Source organism: Sus scrofa, chromosome 7, assembly GCF_054392235.1.
Source record: "Sus scrofa isolate SSC_HxYL_T2T_F1_AM1 chromosome 7, Sscrofa_HxYL_maternal_Yorkshire_Landrace_v2.0, whole genome shotgun sequence".
NCBI classification, from domain to species: domain Eukaryota; kingdom Metazoa; phylum Chordata; class Mammalia; order Artiodactyla; family Suidae; genus Sus; species Sus scrofa.
The window spans coordinates 85,995,613-86,017,849 of record NC_139389.1 but is presented as its reverse complement, the minus strand read 5'-3'; the positions used below and the strand labels follow the sequence as shown (position 1 = coordinate 86,017,849).

General features: G+C 39.2%; 1 gene segment (V, D, J or C); it reads left to right on the top strand.

Annotated features, from left to right (window-relative positions):
- Positions 1-10,632: 10,632 nt before the first annotated feature.
- On the top strand, positions 10,633-21,425 carry LOC110261597 (T cell receptor alpha variable 14/delta variable 4-like). The segment is given in 4 exon segments: positions 10,633-10,787; positions 10,936-11,247; positions 13,346-13,406; positions 19,004-21,425. Coding segments are annotated over 4 exon segments (612 nt in total).
- The last annotated feature ends 812 nt before the right edge of the window (positions 21,426-22,237 follow it).

The window sequence follows — 22,237 nt, the reverse complement described above, 5'->3', positions numbered from 1 at the left end:
GCCACAGCAACACCAGAATGGAGTCATGTCTTTGACCTATGCTGCAGCCTGCAGCAGTGCCAGATTCTTTAACCCACTGAGCGAGGCCAGGAATTGAACATGCGTCTTTATGAATATTAGTCGGGTTCCTACCTGGCTGAGCCACAAAGGGGAACTCCTTATCATACAGTATTTCTATATATCTCTCTGACATATTTCACTTAGTTTAAAGCCCTTATGATCTATATACATTACTGCAAATAACAGGAGTTTCTTCTTTTTTTTTTTAATTTTTTTTTGTCTTTTTGTTGTTGTTGTTGTAGTTGTTGTTGTTGTTGTTGTTGCTATTTCTTGGGCCGCTCCCGCGGCATATGGAGGTTCCCAGACTAGGGGTCGAATTGGAGCTGTAGCCACCAGCCTACGCCACAGCCACAGCAACGCGGGATCCGAACCGCGTCTGCAACCTACACCACAGCTCACGGCAACGTCGGATCATTAACCCACTGAGCAAGGGCAGGGACCGAACCCGCAACCTCATGGTTCCTAGTCGGATTCGCTAACCACTGCGCCACGACGGGAACTCCAGTTTCTTCTTTTTTATAGTGTGTGTGTGTGTGTGTGTGTGTGTGTGTATATACACACACACAAAGACAGGTATGTGTGTGTGTGTATAGCATTTTGTTTTCCATTTGCCATTTGTCTGTTGATGGATACTTGGTTTTTTTCCATATCCTGGCTATTATAAATAATGCTACAAAAAACATGAGGGTGCAGATGTCTTTTCAGTATGATGACTTTGTTTTCTTTGGACTGATACTCAGAAGAGGATCATATGGTACTGCTATTTTTAATGTTTTGAAAAACCTCCATTCTGTTTCCCAGAGAAAAGCTACTCCAATTTACATTTCCATCGACAGAGCACAAGGGTTCCCTTTTCTCTAACTTCTCCAACACTTGTTATTTCTTGTCTTTTGGATAATCACCATTTCAACTAGGTTGAGGTGATATCTCACTGTGGTTTTGATTTGCATTTCCCTGATGATTAGTGATGTTGAGCTCCTTTTCACGTACCTATTGGCCATCTGTATGTCTTCTTAGGAAAAATTTCTTTTCAGGTCCTCCATCTTTTTTTTTTTTTGCTTTGTAGGGCAGCACCCACTGCATATGAAATTTCCCAGGCTAGGGGTCAAATCAGAGCTGTTGCTGCTGGCCTCCACCACAGCCACAGCAACGCAGGATCTGAGGTGAGTCTGAGAACTATATAGCAGCCCTCGGCAACACCGGATGCTTAGCCCACTGAGTGAGCCCAGGGATCAAACTGTGACCCCATGGATATTAGTTAGGTTGTTATTGCTGAGCCATGACAGGAACTCCAGACATACTGTTTTCAGTGCTAGTGTTTGTAGTATAGTTTGAAATCAGGAAGTGTGATGTATTCAGCTCTGCTCTTCTTTCTCGAGATTGCTTTGTATATTCAGGATCATTTTTAGTTTTAATTTTAGGATTATTTTTCTATTTCTGTGAAAAATGCCATTGGCATTTTGATAGGAATTGCATTGACTCTATAGATTGCTTTGGGTAGTATGGATATTTTAACAATATTAATTCTTCCAATCTTTGAGAACAGTGTATCTTTCCATTTATCTGTGTCTTCTTCAATTTCCTTCATCAATATCTTAGAGTTATATGCCTTGTCTTTATGTCTAAAAGATTTCACAAGGATCATGTAGCTTCATGAGCATCAGCCAGGGAAACTATATCTGACATCCTCCATCACTGTAGCACTGGGCCATCCAAAACTTAGTCTGAGGCAATTAGGTTGATTCCAAAGACTGTCATGGACTCAAATTCTAAGTCTGAGATACCTTAAAAAAACCTGATTTCTCAGTGTAGTTACTTGTTACTCTACTTTTATATGACATCTAATTTCTATGGATGGTAGGACTAATATACCGTCATAGATTTGGGAAGGTAAAAACATATTGGGAAGATGGAATTTTTGATATAGCTCAGGAAATACAAGGAACTAATAATTAGTTCTCTCTTGGGCTTTGAGACCTTTGGTTCTGCACCTGACCTCCAGAGGGCGATGCTGCACAAACTGGAGATTCTTGTTGAGCATCATCTGCTCAGGTCCTTTTCCCTGCAGCTGGCTGAGTTCTTTGCAGAAGTGAGAGAGAAGACCTAGACATCAGAAAGCTCCAGGCTCATCTTTGCAGCTTTTGCATTTTTATCTAAGCAAGGAACTTGTCATCCCAACCTTCCCCACACTTCTTATTTCCTGCCACTTTCCTGTCTGCTTGAGGGAGATTTTCCAGAAAAGACCAGACAGCGTTTCCACTGTGCAGCCATGCTCCTGTTGTTCTTCTCAATACTTGCGATGATATTTGCCCTGAGTGAGTAAAATTTCATAGTGGTCTAGAGTTCGACAGACTCGTACCACAAATGCTTACTTTTCATAGTGATGTCTGCATTGCTTTCATTGATATCACATTTATTTTTGCAGGAGATGCCAGAGCCCAGACAGTGACCCAGCCTGATGACCACGTTTTGGTTTCTGAGGGAAAATCCCTGGAGCTGAGGTGCAACTATTCCTATGGTGCAACCCCATATCTCTTCTGGTATGTCCAGTACCCCAGCCAAGGACTCCAGCTTCTCCTCAAGTACTTTTCAGGGGATACCTTTGTTCGAGGCATTAAAGGCTTTCAGGCTGAATTTAAGAAGAGTGAATCTTCCTTCAACCTGAAGAAACCCTCAGCCCATTGGAGTGACTCAGCTGGGTACTTCTGTGCTGTGAGTGACACAGTGCCAGGTATTGTAGGAGGAGCTGAACACAAACTACTCATGGTAGTGGAGTTTTTGGAGACTCAAGATCTCTTCTTGTATTTTAAAAAGTCTCTTGCTATATGGTGGCAAATGAGGCAGAGAGCTGAGCAGACCTAAGTACTTATATATAAGCCTATAATTCCATGTCTGGTAAATTTTATTTCAGAAACTTTTTGCTTTTTTGTAGAAACCACAAAATTCTAGAATTACATTCTTATATAATAATCATATGCCTAAGGACTTGCCTTTAGATTGACTGCTGAAGGAGATGACTACATGGGTTTTCATTTATCATTTCATGTCTCACCCAACACAGACAATGAAAGATGATCTCCTCATGTTTTCTCCCTGAAAATTTGCATTTATGTCTACTTGGTCATTCACAGACAATTTTCTTGAAATTTTTCCCCTTAGATCTCACTGTGCTGGTCACAGTGTGTTAGAATATTTCCTCTGAGTTTAAGCATCTCATTTAGGAGAGATTCTGAAAAATTAGAAATGGATTCTTTGGATTCTTTTTTTTTTTTTCTTTTTAGGGCTGCACCTGCGGTATATGGAAGTTTCCAGGCTAGGGGTCGAATCAGAGCTGCAGCTGCTGGCCTATGCCATAGCCACAGCAATGTGGGATCCTAGCCACTTCTTTGACCTGCACCGCAGCTCACAGCAACGCCAGATCTTTAACCCACTGAGCGAGGCCAGGGATCAAACCCATGTCCTCATGGATACTAGTCAGGTTTGTTACCACTGAGCCATGACAGGAACTCCAGAAATTGGTTCTTATATGTTAACATTGTCATAATGAATCACATAATAAAATTAGCAATGCCAAACTCTGCTAGAAATATTGATAAAAATTGTAGTGAATACTAGAAGGTTATTGGAACCAGTATAAATTTGTGATCTCATATAAACTTTTTGCTTAGGATGGAAAGAACTGTAGAAGAAAGAAGCTTTTATAGTCCTTGTGTTCTTCAAGGAACATAAAAAATACTCTGGAGAAAGAGGAAAAGGAAAAAGAAGTTTTCTAGCTGCTGTTTGGCTTACACTATAGTGTATAAAAAGATAGGTACCTAGGAACTCTTAAATATAAAAGGAGAATGAGTAGATTGTGACCAGTGGTACATCTTAGTGAAACAGTCAGTCAGAAGATAACAGTAATTTTAGGACGTACTGATAGGTTATACGTAATGAATGTGTTTAAGTGGTTGCTGGATGGGCCTAAGGAAAGTAAATGGGAAGTTAAGAGACATGAAACTGTGAATAAGGACTGTATGCCCATTTAACATCTCTCTTCCTCCCTCCCTTCCTTCCTATTGTTGGACCACACTCTCTCCTCCCTCTATTTCCAGGCGACTAACTGTCATTGGTTCAACGACATTGCCCAAAGGTACTATGGTGGGCACTTTATGTATGAGAAGGAGAAGTTTCTTTTGAGTCTGAACTCAGTCAGGCTGAGTTTGAAGAAAAACAGTTTCTACACGAAGGACCCCAAGGAGCTGGGAGATCATATCTCTCTGTCCCTCCCTCTCTTCCCCTGCCCCTCCCTTCCTTCTTTCTTTTTAGTAATAATTTATTATGATTTATATTATATGATTTTTTGAGAAACTATAATAAAGAATTATATTAGGAATAAAGTGGAAATCCTGAGGTATTTTATCTATGAAATTAATAATTTTGACTTTTAGTGTAATTAACTGGTCTTACCACATACTCCCACAACTCAGAAGGAGCTGGCCTAATTGAAGGGTGGAATAGCTTACAGTGCCAGACGGAAGACAACATCCTGACAGGACGGGGCTGGGTGTAATAGGATTCAGCGTGTGCTTTGAATCAGAGGCCATTATATGTCACTGCCTCCCACATAGCCAGAATATGTAGGTCCTGGAATTAAAAGGTAGATATGGGAGTGGCCCCTCTCCCTACTACACCTAATAACTCATCAACAGACTTTTAGACTCCCATCCTGGCAACTTTGGGCTGTGTTGATCTGGAGATCTTAATTCCTAAGGGAAGAATTCTTCCACTGGAGGCAGGTGGGGAAAGGCTCCAGTCAGTGGACAATTAGACTATCTCCTGGACATTTTGGGCTCTGTAGCCATCAAACCAACATGGAAGAAAAAAATCTATTGGCTGGAGTGATTGATCCTGATTAACAAGTGCATATTGGGTTGCTTTTATACAATGGAAGCAAGGAATATTGCGTTGGAGCCTCTTAGTACTTTCATGCCCAGTGGTAAGGCTTAATGGAAAACTTCAGCAACCAAAGCTAAAACAGAACAATTGAAAATTCAGCTCTTTCTAGATATACAGATGGCCAACAAACACATGAAAAAATGCTCAACATCGCTGATTATAAGAGAAATGCAAATCAAAACTACCATGAGATACCACCTCACACCAGTCAGAATGGCCATCATTAATAAATCCACAAATAACAAGTGCTGGAGGGGCTGTGGAGAAAAAGGAACCCTCCTGCACTGCTGGTGGGAATGTCAACTGGTACAGCCACTATGGAGAACAGTTTGGAGATACCTTAGAAATCTATACATAGAACTTCCATATGACCCCGCAATCCCACTCTTGGGCATCTATCCGGACAAAGCTCTACTTAAAAGAGACACTTGCACCCGCATGTTCATTGCAGCACTATTCACAATAGCCAGGACATGGAAACAAGCCAAATGTCCATCGACAGATGATTGGATTCGGAAGAGGTGGTATATATACACAATGGAATACTACTCAGCCATAAAAAAGAATGACATAATGCCATTTGCAGCAACATGGATGGAACTAGAGAATCTCATACTGAGTGAAATGAGCCAGAAAGACAAAGGCAAATACCATATGATATCACTTATAACTGGTATCTAATATCCAGCACAAATGAACATCTCCTCAGAAAAGAAAATCATGGACTTGGAGAAGAGACTTGTGGCTGCCTGATGGGAGGGGGAGGGAGTGGGAGGGATCGGGAGCTTGGGCTTATCAGACACAACGTAGAATAGATTTACAAGGAGATCCTGCTGAATAGCATTGAGAACTTTGTCTAGATACTCATGTTGCAACAGAAGAAAGGGTGGGGGAAAAACTGTAATTGCAATGTATACATGTAAGGATAACCTGACCCCCTTGCTGTACATTGGGAAAATTAAAAAAAAAAAAAGAAAATTCAGCTCTTTCTGAAATAAAGGTTTAGGTCACTTGACCAGGCAAACAACACAGGCCAGGTAAGATTTTGGCTGATGGCAGGAGAAATATGGAATAGGGATAGATGAGGGAAATCATACATAAAATTACAGACCTGTGACCAATTATACTAAAAAAAGTAGTACTTTAGCATCATTTCTATTTGCTTGTTTTATATGTATGTGCTTATTTGTATATGCTGAACATTTTCTTCTCTCCTTTCCAATTGTATTTTCTTTTTTTAAATTTATTTTTTATTAAAGTATAATTGATTTATAATGTTGTAACGACCTCTGCTGTACAGTAAAGTCACCTTGTCTCTCTCTCTCACACACACACACACACACACACACACACACACACACACACACACACACTCCTTTTCCTATATTATCTTCCATCATGGTCTATCCCAAAAGATTGGATATAGTTCCTTGTGCTATACAGTAGGACATCATTGCTTATCCATTCTCCATTTTTATTTTCCATGCAGTTTAGTTGGAAATTAACTTTACAGTTTAGTCTATAGGTAATAGGATTTTCAGAGAGAACTTTGACTGAATTTGAGGAGTTATTAATATAATTAGGGAGGCACTATTGCAACTGGAGATCTCATCTTGAGGAAAGGATGAGAAGTTCTTCCCTCGACCGTGTTCCTTTTAGAAAGACTTTTTTTCTCTATAACAGACAAATGAGGATGTTAGATTTGGCTGAAAAAGAAGATTTTACATTTTCTTTATTTTAGGGAGTGAATCATGGTGTTTTCCTGATTTCAAACCTGAATACCAGGCACATTACTGCATAAACAACAACAGCATCTACCTCTTTCCAGTTTATTAACAATAACTCAGGCCTGTGAAGAGATGTAAATGTAATGTATACTATTACCGTGCATTTAATCTCTGACTTACAACTAAATTTGTTTGACGTCTTGCTGCTTTTATGCATCTGAGTCCCTCTTAGGCACAGGGTGAGAGAACATTTATCAGAATTTTCAGTAGTTTTGAGATGTGACCACCAGATGGTGGTGCACCTCTGCTGATGCAGGATGTGTGGAGGGTTCATTTCAGTGGATTCTGCATGAATAGGCTCAGGGCAGAAGCAGGGCCCTTTTCTTATTGGCTGGGTAGACAATGTGAGAACCCACTATGGCTGTTGGAGAAAAGTAGGGATCACTTGATAATCAGTGTAGCTCTCTTGGCTGAATACAGCAGGTCCATAATTGATCCTAGATGGGGAGAGCAATGAAGACCTCCATTGGAGCTTCAATCCTGTTCTTGGGGCTGCAGCTGGACTGTGAGTTGAGGGCTTATGGGAAACAGAGTATATCAGTGGATATTGTTTGAAAGTCCAAGAAGGAGACTGGCTTTATACTGGTTTCCTCTAGTTACTGTGGAAAAGGAAAGGTAAATTCAGGAGTGTAATGACCTAACAACCCTTCTCCTTTCTCTGACTTCTTCTTTCTGCCTAGGGGTCAGCCTTGGAGAGAAGGTGGAGCAGAGTCCTACCCTGAGTGTCCAGGAGGGAAACAGCTCTGTTATCACCTGCTCTTATACAGACAGTACCTCAGACTACTTCCCTTGGTATAAGCAAGAACCTGGAAAAGGTCTCCAGTTCCTAACATACATTCGAGCAAATGGGGTCAAGCAGGAAGAAGAAAGACTCACTGTCTCATTGAATAAGACAGCCAAGCATTTCTCCCTGCACATCGCAGTCACCCAGCCTGAAGACTCAGCTGTCTACTTCTGTGCAGCAAGTGCACACTGCTTCTGAGGCACCTTCTCCCTGTACTCATTCCTGTGACCAGGGCAGCTCCCTTCCTTTGGCACAAACCTTCAAGTATAAGAGTAATGCCAAATCAGTAGATGTTTATTAAAGAAAAAAAAAAGGAAAATTTGGTATTTATTCATAATTACAATTTTAACTTTGAATTAACTTATAAATTAGTGTGTGAAGGACAAAACTTAATGTGCATATTGGATACTTTGATTAAGAACATATTATTTGTTTTCATTTATGAATATCTTTTAATCTCAGTAAAGCACTGTTGTTTAAAATAAATTTATTCCTAGGTTTGTAATGTTCTGTTACCATTATAATTGAAATATTTCTTTCTGAGGAATATGGGAAATTTTTAAAATGTTTTCTCACTCTCCTTGTATTATTAGTAGATTGACAAAAGTCTTTTGGACTAACAGTTAGGTTAGTGATAATTTGCTACAAATCTCCCTCCCTCATCTTCATGCTTTGACTGGATTAAACATTACTAACCACAAATTTCTCCTTTAAAAATTACATTAGTGTTGTATATAAACCAATGGATTGGAAAATATACATGTATAATTAACTCTCTAATTCACCCACATCTGGTCAAGGGTGGGCTAGTTCTTCCTTTTTTTTCTTTTAGTGCCACACCCTCAGCATATGGAGGTTCCCAGGCCAGAGGCTGAATTGGAGCTGAATAGAACCATACAATACATAACCTCTTGAGATGTCTGAATCTTGGTTAGATGAAGCACATGCCACTGGGTACATAAATGGTCTCCATACCTGTCACCACGCTGTGTTTTCTACCCCTGATGTTTTGAAACTTAAAGTTATTTTTAGGAGTTCCCATGGTGGCGCAGCGGAAACGAATCTGACTAGGAACCATGAGGTTTCGGGTTCGATCCCTGGCCTCGCTCTGTGGGTTAAGGATCAAACATTGCCGTGAGCTGTGGTGTAGGTTGCAGACATGGCTCGGATCTGGTGTTGCTGTGGCTCTGGCAAAGGCCGGGGCAACAATTCTGATTAGACCCCAAGCCTGGGAACCTCCATATGCTCTGGGTGCAGTCCTAAAGAGACAACAACAACAACAAAAAGTTATTTTTACAGGAAGAGTTCATCATTCCAAGTGTTTGAACTCCAGTGCATTATTGATTTATAGTTCTACAAAAAACTCTATGGCAATTGATAATTATGAGATAGTGCTGAAGGTCAGACCACATCATACATTCAGGCTGAGTCATGTTTTGTATACAGGTTTACTTGCAAAAACTCTATCCTAAATTTTTATCAACAGATATTTTTTATAATGTTTTAAGGCTAATTTTACTGATGAAGATTTTATTCGAGCAGTATAATTACCATTTAGCTTTTCTAGGAATTGGCACTGAATGAGATATCCAACAATTCTTTTTTTTTATATTCTCTATCTTATTTCATTTATTATTATTATTTTTTTTTTGGTTGCATCCATGTCATGTGGAAATTCCTGGGCCAGGGGCTGAACCCAAGCCACAGCAGTGTCTTTGTAATTTAATATGTTCAAGAGAGATCCACATGTTGTTACTTGAGTTAATTTTACTTATGCTAATGATTGGTTTAAAAGGGAGTTTAGAGTAGTCATTGCATAACTAGCCTGGTATTGTTTCTTTTCAATATTTAAGATAAGATTATTTTAAAACGTGTTAATTCAGAATTTGGTACAAGGGTGTCCCAAAGATCTGTTCTGGACCTGAAGGCATTTTGAATAACAGAAGTACAGTCATGAGATCTTTATTGAATAATATGAGGAGAATTCATATCTTATAATTAGTCAACTAATTGGTAGACAAAGTTTGGGTGTTTTAGATTGGAGGAAAATTTTGACTATATTTGGTACCATCAGGTCTAATGGAGATTCCAGAACAAGATCTAAAAATGTTTCAATGAATTTAGCTGAGGCTGTAATTACTTTGAGACACGGAGGGTAAATTTTGTTTAACTATATTAAGAGATAGGCTGTGATAGGCAATGAGCCTTTGTTGTTTGCCATGGGATAGAGTAACATCCTTAGGTATGGCTTTTCTCTTATATTCATACACAAAGAACAGTTTACTACAATCAGTGGTGATCTTACAATTAGCTATCTTACAGAGGTGAATGAGGTCACCTGCGATATAGTCCCTTTAGAGTTGGGCACACAGAATAAGGAGGTTTCTTGTGGCTCTTTTAGGGTCCCAATCAAGTTAATGAGAAAAATATACATTCAAAAGTCTAATAACCTAATGACAAAACTCTGGCATCTGTTCTGGCCTTTCTGAACAGAACTAGGCTGTCAAAACGAGTAGAGAAGAGGGCCTCTGTGACAGGACTCCATCTCTTGGGGCTTCAATCTTGTCTTCTGCAAAGAGAAAATTATCTTTTCTCCTGCTCTTTGGTCCCAAGATAACTTAACAGATGTTGGTGATGAAGTAGTGATTGCTATATTAATATAGAGGTTGAAAAAGCTGCAGTAATTAGTCCAAATAGCTTTGCCTTCTTATTATTGTGATTTGTTTTTACCTTAAGTGAAAGAACAACTTACAGAGCTGTGAGGACACATGATAATTACGTCTTATATTGTTTCCATGTCGTTTTTTTAACTTCCATCATAGATGCAATGACTGAACACAGCAGTTAATCAAATCTTCAGTCTCCCTTTCAATATAAAATTTAACTCATTTATTTTCAGATGTAGTTGCTATTGATTGAGGCACTGGTTAATACAAAAGGAAGTTGGGGTTGAGTGAGCCTGTCACCTAGTCCACAGAGAAGTTTTGACATAACCCACATGAACTTGCTATACCAGGAAGCCCTGTTTCCTGTTCTGGGGCAGCAGCAGCACATAAACCAACAGTTCCAGCCTCACGCGGTCAGGCTCGCCTCACCTTGCAGAGCCTTGAAATTGAGGAAGAAGGTATTTTCCTTCTAGTGGAAGAATTCAAACATGCTTCTCTCCAGCCTTCTGAAGGTGGTTGCGGCTTCACTGTGGCTCGGTAGGGATGGCCCAGGTGGGGTTGTGCTTTCTCTATGACCTAAAGACTGGGGGAGCAGGCAGTCTTATGGGTACCCTGGAAGAGAAGGGTAGCTGGGTGTAAAACAGAATTTCTTTGTCCACAACTCTTATTCCTAAAACTCTTATTCTGTTTTTTCCTTCAGGATTCAGTATGGCCCAAAGTGTAACTCAAGATCAACTACCAGTCAAAATGCCAGAAAAGGACACTGTGACTTTGAACTGTACATATGAAACCAGTAGTTTCAGTTATAGTCTCTTCTGGTACAAGCAGCCCAGCAGTGGGGCAGTGATTCTCCTTATTCATCAGGACTCTTATAGCCAGGAAAATGCCACAGAAGATCGCTATTCACTGAATTTCCAGAAGGCAAACAAATCCATCCAACTTGTCATCTCAGACGCACAGGTGGAGGACTCTGCAGTCTACTTCTGTGCACTGAGTGAGCCCACAGTGAGAGGTGTGTTGGAGGGAGGTGTACCAAAACCCACAGTTCTCCTTGATACATCCACCTGCTGTTGGGTCCAGGGCTGAGAGTTGCCATCACAGACAGGAAGTGGTTAGGGCTGTGGCAGCACAGGTGTAGGGTTAGAGGGAAAATACCCATTCTAAGAAAATACTTCTTTAGGTTCATGGACTACATCTGGAGCTATGCTTCATCAAAAAATCCTTATCCCTGAAAATTTGGGTTTAATTTTTTCCCCCACACCTGCAGCATATGAAAGTCCCTGGGCCAGGGATTGAATCCAAGCTGCAGCCGCGACCCTATTGTCCTAGCTGTGGCAATGCCAGATCCTTAATCTGCTGTGCCACAGCAGAAACTCCAGGTTTAAATTGTTTATTGAAGACAGAAAAATAGGCACATAAAATCTTTGCCATTTAAAATTAACATAAGCTACAAGGATTGACCAAGGAAATTCAGAAACATCTGACTCGAAAATCAGTAAAAATATGTATGATTTGAAACTTCATTTCAATTTGTTCATTGATTTTGAATTGAATATATATTATATTATTGAATATATATTAAATTAAAGGCATTGTTTTGAATGAGGAAGGTTGTGTAATCTCTCTAGTTTTCCTCTTTTGAATATCATGCTGCTTTACACTATTTAATACATTATTTTATTTTTAAAACTATCACTATTATTTTTTGGTCTTTTGTCTTTTTAGGGCCACATTTGCAGCATATGGAAGTTCCCAGGCTAGGGGTCTAATCGGAGCTATAGCTGCCGGCCTACGCCAGAGCCACAGCAACGCCAGATCTGAGCCGTGTCTGCAACCGACACCACAGCTCATGGCACCACCAGGTCCTTAACCCACTGAGCGAGGCCAGGGATCAAACTTGCAACTTCATGGTTCCTAGTCGGATTCGCCTCCATTGAGACGGGAACTCCTATTTTTTGGTCTTTTTAAGGCCAAACCCATGGAATAGGGAAGTTGCCAGGCTAGGGGTTAAATCAGAGCTACAGCTGCCCGCCTGCAGAGCCACAGCAACTCCAGATCTAAGCCATGTCTGCGACTTATACCACAGCTCACAGCAACACTGGGTCCTTAGCTCACTGAGCAAGGCCAGGGATTGAACCTGCATTCTCATGTATACCAGTCAGGTTCATTACCGCTGAGCCACAATGGAAACTCCTAAATTCATTTAGTTTTGTTAGTTGAGTTAATGTACTCTTATTTTCTCTCTAATGTGCCTAATATGTCACAAACTTCGTGCTATACTAACTCCATCTTATTAACACCTCTAGCATGGGAAGAGCACAGGTTCCATAATGTAAGTTTCCTGCCTCCACCAGTCTTATCCACAAAATGATCAATAAATTGATGGCTCTTAATACTTAGTGAAGGAGCATACACTGGATTATCTTCTTTCTCTGCTCTTGCCTTTCACTGCACCACTCCTTGAAAAGCATTTTTGCTATCATGTGGCACATTTTGCCTATCTCCAGGCCTTTTTTCAATCAGTGGTTCCACAATCCCAAATACCCCTTCTCTCTAATTTTTTCGTTCTACCTCTAACCCCACTTTTTTCAGTACCTTAAAATTTGAATGGTAGTGGATGACTGATAAATATTTTTGTATTGTAACTGTCTATTATATTTGCATTTGGAAAGCAGTTGCGTGGGATAGAAATCTTTTTCTTTCTTTTTTGGCTGTCCCTGCGGCATAGAGAAGTTCCCTGGCAAGGGACAGAATCCGAGCTGGAGCCGTGACCTACATCATAGCTGCAGCAACATCAGATCCTTAACCCACTGTGTGGGGCTGGGGATTAAACTGGCACCTCCACAGAGACATGTCGGATCATTAACCCACTGTGCCACTGCAGGAACTCTTATAGGGTAGAAATCTTAAAAGAAGAGTTTTAAACTTTTCTTTTAACAAAAATTTTACAGATTTAACATATTTTTTCATATTAACAATTTTAAAGTGTACAATCCAGTAATATTAAGTGCATTTACATTGTTGTTCAATCAGCACTACCAGCCATCTCTAGAAAATCTGAAAATTTACACTCATAAAAACAGTAACTCCCCCTTCCTCTGTCTCTCCAGCCCCTGGCCACAACCATTCTACTTTCTCTTTTGATGAGTTTGACTACTTTAGACAGCCCATGTAAGTAGAATCATGCAATGTTGGTCATTCTGAGACATTTCATTTAACATAATGTATTCAACTGTCATCCACGTTGTAGCATGTGTTAGAATTTCTTTCCTTTTTAAGGTTGAGTAATATTCCACTGTATGTATACACCATATTTTGTCTATCTATTCATCCGTTGATAGATATTTTGGGTTGCTTTCACCTTTTGGTGGAAACATGGATATATAAATAACTCAATATTTTGGGGCGCACATGCACATTCTTTCAAATTTTTAAAGTATGTAATTAGAAGTGGGTCTGCTGGATCTTGTGGCAATTCTATTTTTAAATTTAAGAAATGTTTATACTGGTTAATTTGAACATCTGCGCTCTAGACTGCTTTATCACAAGCCACTTTCAAGCAATACAGAAAGTGAGTGATCACTAGCCATGAATGAAGTTTCAGTACCCTGGTGGTTCACTTAAACCTAGAAGAGTTTGTCAGCCCGCTACAGTGCCTTGTTCCTTAGGTGCCTAATAATTGGTACAGTCAAGGCTCCACCGAGTGGTCAGCTCCTGAATTGCATATTGGGTATCCTTTATAATATGTTTCTTCTTTTGGTGAAAGAGCCAAATCTGCAATTATTTAATCATTTTTATTAGTTCAATATGAATAAATAAAGAACAGAATAAATAAATAAAGGTAACAGACTATCTTAAAGTTTTTCAAATGCTTAAGGAGAATTAATTCTGCCAGCCTCTAGTCTCTCCAGTTTTCTCTGAAAATAATCTATTGCAGAAAAAAACAAGAAATAGATTTTGCAATCGAAGAGATTTGTGTTCAGAACTATTAGCCTTACCATGAACTTTGTTTCATGAACTTTGTTACCATGAACTCTTGTGTGAGCTTTATTTCATTATTATATAAAATGAGAGAGTGATGTATTTGATATTTTATATTGAAAATTTATCAGTGATGTAGCTACAGAGACTGACAAATAGCCAATGATTAATTAATAAGGGTAACCTCAATAGATCCAGAAAAAAATAACTTGACAAAATCTAGCATCTATTCCTGATTAGAAACTCAGTGAATTAGGACTTAAAGGGAATTTCCTCAACCTACTAAAGAACCTCGGCAGAAACCACATCAAATATCATACTTGGTGAAAGAATGAATGCTTTCTCCCTAATTTCAGGACTAGGGGAAGATTTTGTCTCTTGTCACTTTGATTTTATATTTTACTAGGGATTATATCCAGTGCAATAAGGCAAGCAAAACAAACAAAAGACATACAGTTTGGAAAGGCAAAAGCAAACCTGTCTGAATAGAAAAATCCAAGGAAATCTACTAGAACAAATAAGTATGTTTGATAAAGTCAAATATACATCTACCATATGCTTCAACCATTTCACTTCCAGGTATTGACCCAAGAGAAATGCATATGTCTATTTTAAAAAAGTCTGCTACTCAAAAGTTCAAAGCAACTTTATTTATTTTTTATTTTTTTTAGGGCTGCACCCATGGCATATGGAGGTTCCCAGGCTAGGGGTCTAATTGCAGCTGTAGCCACTGGCCTACACCACAGCCACAGCAATGCCAGATCCTTAGCCCACTGAGCAAGGCCAGGGATCGAACCTTCATTCTCATGGATGCTAGTCAGATTCATTTCCTCTGAGCCATGACGGGAGCTCCACAAAGCAGCTTTATTTGTAACAGCCTAAACTAGAAATGTTTGTCAACAGGTGAATAGATAAACCAATTGTTTTATATTTGTATAATGGAATACTACTGGACATCATGAAGGAAGGAACCATTGATACTTATAACCATGAAAGAATCTTAAAATAATTACACTGAGTGAAAAAAGCTAGACAAAAGAGTACATGCAATTCCATTTATATCACATAAAATATGCAAACTAATTCATGACAGAGTGGTGCATAAAAATGAGAGTAGGAGATGGGGAGAGAGTTGAGAGAAGGACTGCAAAGAGAGGTGAGGAAACCTTTAGGTTGATGCATTGTTCATTATCTTGATTGTGGTTATGGCTTCATGAATGTGTACATATGTCAAATTTATTAAATTTTTACTTAAAATAACTAATTTTTTAATGAAAGCTGTATGTTAATAAAACCATTAAAAACCTAAGTCAGGGAGTTCGCACTGTGGCTCAGCCATTAATGAACCTGACTAGTATCCATGAGAATGCAGGTATGATTCCTGGCCTCAGTGGCTTAAGGATCCAGCGTTGCCATGAGCTGTGGTGTAGGTTGCAGATGCGGCTCGGATCCTGAGCTGCTGTGGCTGTGGCATAAGCTGATGGCTACAGCTACAATTAGACTCCTAGCCTGGGAACTTCCATATGCCATGGGTGCATCCCTAAAGAGACAAAAACAAGAAACAAACAATAACAACAACAACCTAAGTCAACATTAGGTTGACAGTAATAAATATCTTTCTTCAGTGTCTTCTAGTGTGACCCCAAATGCAAATATTTCTTCTCTATGTTCTCATTGGACTTAAACTATGTTGTGTGTGTTTTTTTTTTTTTAATTTTCCCACTGTACAGCAAGGGGGTCAGGTCATCCTTAGATGTATACATTGCAGTTACAGTTTTTTCCCCCACCCTTTCTTCTGTTGCGACATGAGTATCTAGACATAGTTCTCAATGCTATTCAGCAGGATCTCCTTATAAATCTATTCTAGGTTGTGTCTGATAAGCCCAAGCTCCCGATCCCTCCCACTCCCTCCCCCTCCCATCAGGCAGCCACAAGTCTCTTCTCCAAGTCCATGATTTTCTTTTCTGAGGAGATGTTCATTTGTGCTGGATATTAGATTCCAGTTATAAGTGATATCATATGGTATTTGTCTTTGTCTTTCTGGCTCATTTCACTCAGTATGAGAGTCTCTAGTTCCATCCATGTTGCTGCAAATGGCATTATGTCATCCTTTTTTATGGCTGAGTAGTATTCCATTGTGTATATATACCACCTCTTCCAAATCCAATCATCTGTCGATGGACATTTGGCTTGTTTCCATGTCCTGGCTATTGTGAATAGGGCTGCAATGAACATGCGGGTGCATGTGTCTCTTTTAAGTAGAGCTTTGTCCGGATAGATGCCCAAGAGTGGGATTGCAGGGTCATATGGAAGTTCTATGTATAGATTTCTAAGGTATCTCCAGACTGTTCTCCATAGTGGCTGTACCAGTTTACATTCCCACCGGGAGTGTGTTTTTTTTTTAAGTGTGGATAACAGTTTTTTGCACTTATGTGTTATATGTTTATTTTCAATTCAACATCACCCCAAGCTATTTTTGCTTTCTCTCTAGTGTGTCAAAACAGAATTTTGTAGCTGTTTTTTCCCCAGAATTCCTTCTGAGCATAGTTTTAAGGTAAATTCTGACAATATGATTAGAAAGGTGAAGGAGAAGGAAAGGGATATGTGAAACCAAACATTATCTAACCTTACTTTGTTACTTAAATCTGGATCTGGGAAAGTATTCACATGTTGTCTTTGGATTCATGAAACTCCTTGATCTGAACCTATGGAGAGTGAACTTCTGGGAACAGACTGAACTAAGCTTCCATCTATGTGCCTAGGGGTTTATGGTTGCAGGGCTTTACAGAAGAGTCCTGTAGAGTCATCCCTCTCCAGAATTTCATCCTGATAGCCCTCAGGATTTTCTGGTTTATTTTATGATTGGCCATGAAAAGGGAGCTGAAGCAGTGCTTGTTTTTGCTGCTGGTACTTCACAGCAAAAGACCAGTTTAAAAAAAATTGTGTAGTCGTGGGGACATTTTCCCACACTGATCGCAGAGCTTTCTCCCTACTCTTTGAGGACCATCTTGGTCTAGAAGACTGATCACAAGTGAAATCTTATAAACTGGTGTTGGACCGGCTCAACAAAACCATCTGAGAGCTTTTAAAAATTATACATTCATGGATCTCAATCCTGGCAAATATGATTCATGAAGTTAGTGGTGGGATCCCAGAATCTGTAATTTTAAATCACTCACATATTGACTCTGTCATTAGATGTTGTATTAATATCAGCTCTGTCTTTAATAATTTGAACAGCTGGGGAGAAAAGAGTTCTAATTCATGTTCCAGGCAACGTGTTTGTTGATGCAAATGCAACATGTTTGTTTTGATGCAAATCCACATCATTAGGGTTCCCAAACTAGAGGAGGAAAATTGTCTGATTAAAGTTTGGCCACAAAACGCGGCAGATGGATGGGAATAGAAAGCATCCTTAAGGTTAGATGTTCACTAGGAGTATAGGATTAGTTCTTGTCTGATTCACATAGACTAGCCATTTTATCTTGGAAACAAGGAAATAGTGGGAGAATAAAGTATTTTTAAAGAAATGTATTGGAATATAGTTGACTTACAATGTTGTGTTAGTTTCAGGTGTACAGCAAAGTGAATCAGTTGTACACATACATCCATCTTTCATATTTGGGGATAAGGCATTGATCTCAGACCATTCTATAAAGATTTGATAACTTTAATTATGATATTTATTTTGTTGTTTTCACATTTTAGTAAATCTGATATTGATTATTGATGAGATAGTGTGATTTTTTCCCCCTGAAAAAATTTATTAAGAAGATAGCATTTTTTACAAATGATATTATTTTAGGACCAAGAAAATATTTTATTTCAAGTAGCAGTGATCCTCAACCAAAGACCCTTTATTTATTATTTTTGTCTCGTATAGCAAATATTCAGAGAGCATGTAATAAATGTCAGTCACTGTTGTTCTATAAACTGAGGTACAATGCTGAAAAACACAGATTCATTTGATACTGACTTGACTTCTCATTACTTACTCTGCAATCAGCCTTAAACCCTTTCCTGACATTCAGTGGGTTATATACGCTGATCCACGATCGCTACGTGAGAAGATAAAATACTGTATTAAAGTGCTTAAGAAAACTGATATCTTCTTAGCTGTAGAGATACTTGGGTAGTTCACTTATGGCTCAGTGAGTTAGGGATCTGGCCTTGTCTCTGCAGCGACTTGGGTCGCTGCTGTGCCAGGGGTTCAGTCCCTGCCCCTGGAATGTCTACATGCTGTGGGAGTGGCTGGAAGAAAGAAAAAGAAAGAGAGAAAGAAAGAAAGAGACACCTGAGCTACTCTGCTGAAGAAGTTCCATGTCAGGTAGTATTTTAAGAACAAAACAGACCTGAGAGTTTATGACAGCTGTTGAACAGATTTCCAAGGGCCACCTGAAGACAGACATGTGCCTCCTAGATAAAGTCAAAAATAACATTTTTCTGATTTGGGGAAACCAGGAAACATGCATCCCATTTCTGTCCCTGACCACCAGGGGGTGCAGCTTCCTAAAACAAACACATTTCCTGTCTGAAACTAGGCTTCACTCTGTCACTTTAACTTCAACATTTCTTCATGTTAAGAATCAAGAACATTACTCAGGTGACACTTTAGAGATGAGCTTATCTCCAGGCTTAGTGACTGTGATAATCTTAATTCTTGGTAAGTGAAATACCTCGAAAAATTTGAATTCTTTGTTCTGTTATGTCAACAAAACATTTAACCATAATTTTATCACAAAGGTTTCTGTTCAAGGTGATACAGAACTCTTTTTATTTTTTCCTAGGACAAACCTGTGGAGACTCAGTAATCCAGGATGGTCAAGTGACCCTTTCAGAAACGGCTACCCTGACTGTGAACTGTACTTATTCAGCCATAGGTTACCTCCTTCTTTTCTGGTATGTTCAATATCCTGGAGAACATCTACAGCTCCTTCTGAGAGCCACGAAGCCCAACAATAAGTGAAGCAACAAAGGTTTCGAAGCCACACACCACAAATAATCAAAATCCTTCAACTTGGAGAAAGCCTCAGTCCAAGACTCAGATTCGGTTGTGTACTACTCTGCTCTGAATGACACAGTGGCAGGAACTGCAGGGGGAGTTGAGCACACACTCTGAGCAGCACCAGGGGCCTGGATGCTGAATGTCTCTGACTTTTTGATCCATTCTGGTTCCAGCACAGTCTGTGCTGGTTTGTCTCTCGGACTCTGGTTGATAAAAAAATCATACCAACGGCTAGAGCATAAGAACAAAAAATGAATATTCCACATACCCAACTTTCCCTTAGTGAAGCTGAAAACTGACACAAATATTTCCTCATCCAGGGCCAAAGTAATTTCAAGGTAAAACCACATAAACAATGAAACCTGGGTCTCAGGTGAGAAGCAACAAGAAGCCCTTGCTTGTATGCCGTACCCTTGTGGAGGAGCTTAGAAACTAGAAGCACCAATTACACTTGAATAATTAGGGTGGATGGTGCTGTGTGTATGTGTTTGTGTGTTTTGAGGGCATTCAGGGAGTGGAGGTTCAAAATAGGAGGACTGAAAACATACAAGCAGCAGACAACCCATGTTCCCTACCAGTTCCTGCATAAGAAGCAACGGTTTCTTCCCTCACCCAGTAGAAAGTTGGAAGTTAGCCATTATGAATTGAGCAACAGCACATATAAAGTAAGAAAGCCAAAATAATTAAAAATTTAAAAGATGATAATTAACTGTTCACTTCAGGGAAATAAAATATTATTCAAGAAAGTAACATACTTATGGTAGTCTGTACGATTCAACAAATTTTCTTCTAGCTAAGTTGTACTACCAATTGGTGATTAGGCAGAATACCTATTTTCCCCAAATGTTATTACTAAGGTTTTGGACTTTTGCTTATCAATTAGGCTTTTTTTTTATTTTTAGTAGCTTTACATTATTAAGATGGAACTTCATTCCATTTAAAAGTTATTTATATGCTTTTGTATAATTTGTCCATTCATATATCTGCCCATTCCCCACTGTTATAGTCATTTGAGTGTAGATTTTAAAGAACATTCTCTGTGTTAAGAAAGTCATCATAAAGCTGTCATATATATGTGTCATTTAAAAAAGTTTAATATGGGAGTTCCCGTGGTGGCGCAGTGGTTAACGAATCCGACTAGGAACCATGAGGTTGCGGGTTCGATCCCTGCCCTTGCTCAGTGGGTTAACGATCCGGCGTTGCCGTGAGCTGTGGTGTAGGTTGCAGACGCGGCTCGGATCCCGCATTGCTGTGGCTCTAGTGTAGGCCGGTGGCTACAGCTCTGATTCAACCCCTAGCCAGGGAACCTCCATATGCCGCGGGAGCGGCCCAAGAAATAGCAACAATAACAACAACAACAAAAGACAAAAGACAAAAAAGACAAAAAAAAAAAAAAGTTTAATATAGTCTATCTGACTTTATGATCTTGTTTGTTTGCCACGTAGAATTTTTAAAATAGTATATAATAAATTTATCAAAAATTTCTTTTATGGATTCTGAGCTATATTTTATGCTTAAAAACCTGTAGCACTCTAAAATGATACAATTTTATCTCATTTTTTAAACATTTCATTTTCCTTAGATTTTGTTTATTTTGAGACAGCTACCCAGGCTCAGCATCTTCAATAACTCATTTTTCTTCATTGATTTTAAACTTTGTATTTGTCTTTTTTCCTATCTTTTTCATTTTTCCTTATTATGATTTTCAACCAAGGCATTTTTTATCTTTTAGGCTGCACCTGCAGCATGTGGAAGTTTTTGGGCCATGGATTGAACCCGCGCCACAGCAGTGACCTGAGCTGCAGCAGTAACAGTACTGGATCCTTAACGAGCTGAGCCACAAGAGAACTCCAAGGCATTCTTTTTTTCTTTTTTTTCTTTATTTTTAATTGTTATTTCCCCAATGCTATTTTTTTCTCCTGTACAGCATGGTGACCCAGTTACACATACATGTACACATTCTATTTTCTCACATTATCATGCTCCATCATAAGTGACTAGACATAGTTCCCAGTGCTACACAGCAGAATCTCATGGCTAATCCATTCCAAAGGCAATAGTCTGCATCTATTAACCCCAAGCTCTCCATCCACACCACTCCCTCCTCCTCCCCCTTGGCAAGCACAAGTCTATTCTCCAAGTCCATGATTTTCTTTTCTGTGGAAAGGTTCATTTGTGCCATGTATTAAATTCTAGATATGTGATATCATTTGGTATTTGTCTTTCTCTTTCTAACTTACTTCACTCAGTAAGAGAGTCTCTAGCTCCATCCATGTTGCTGCAAATAGCATTATTTCATTCTTTTTTATGGCCGAGTAGTATTCCATTGTGTATATATACACCACCTTCCTAATCCAATCATCTGTTGATGGACATTTGGGTTGTATCCATGTTTTGGCTATTGTGAATAATGCTGCAATGAACATACAGGTGCATGTATCTTTTTTAAGGAAAGTTTTGTTTGGATATATGCCCAAGAGTGGGATTTCTGGGTCATATGGTAGTTCTATGTATAGATTTCTAAGGTAGCTCCATACTGTTCTCCATAGTGGTTGTACCAGCTTACATTCCCACCAACAGTGCAGGAGGGTTCCCTTTTCTCCACACCCCCTCCAGCATTTGTTGTTTGTGGACTTATAAATGATGGCCATTCTGACTGGTGTGAGGTGGTATCTCATGGCAGTTTTGATTTGCATTTCTCTAATAATAGTGATGTTGAGCATTTTTTTCATGTGCTTGTTGGCCATCTGTACATTTTTCTTGGAAAAATGTCTATCCAGGTCTTTTGCCCGTTTTTCCATTGGGTTCTTGGATTTTTTGCTGTTGAGTTGTATAAGTTGCTTGTATATTCTAGAGATTAAGCCCTTGTCAGTTGCATTGTTTGATATTTTCTCCCATTCTGTAAGTTGTCTTTTTGGTTTCCTTTGCTGTACAAAAGTTTGTCAGTTTGATTAGGTCCCATTGGTTTATTTTTATTTTTATTTCTGTTGCTTTGGGAGACTGACCTGAGAAAATA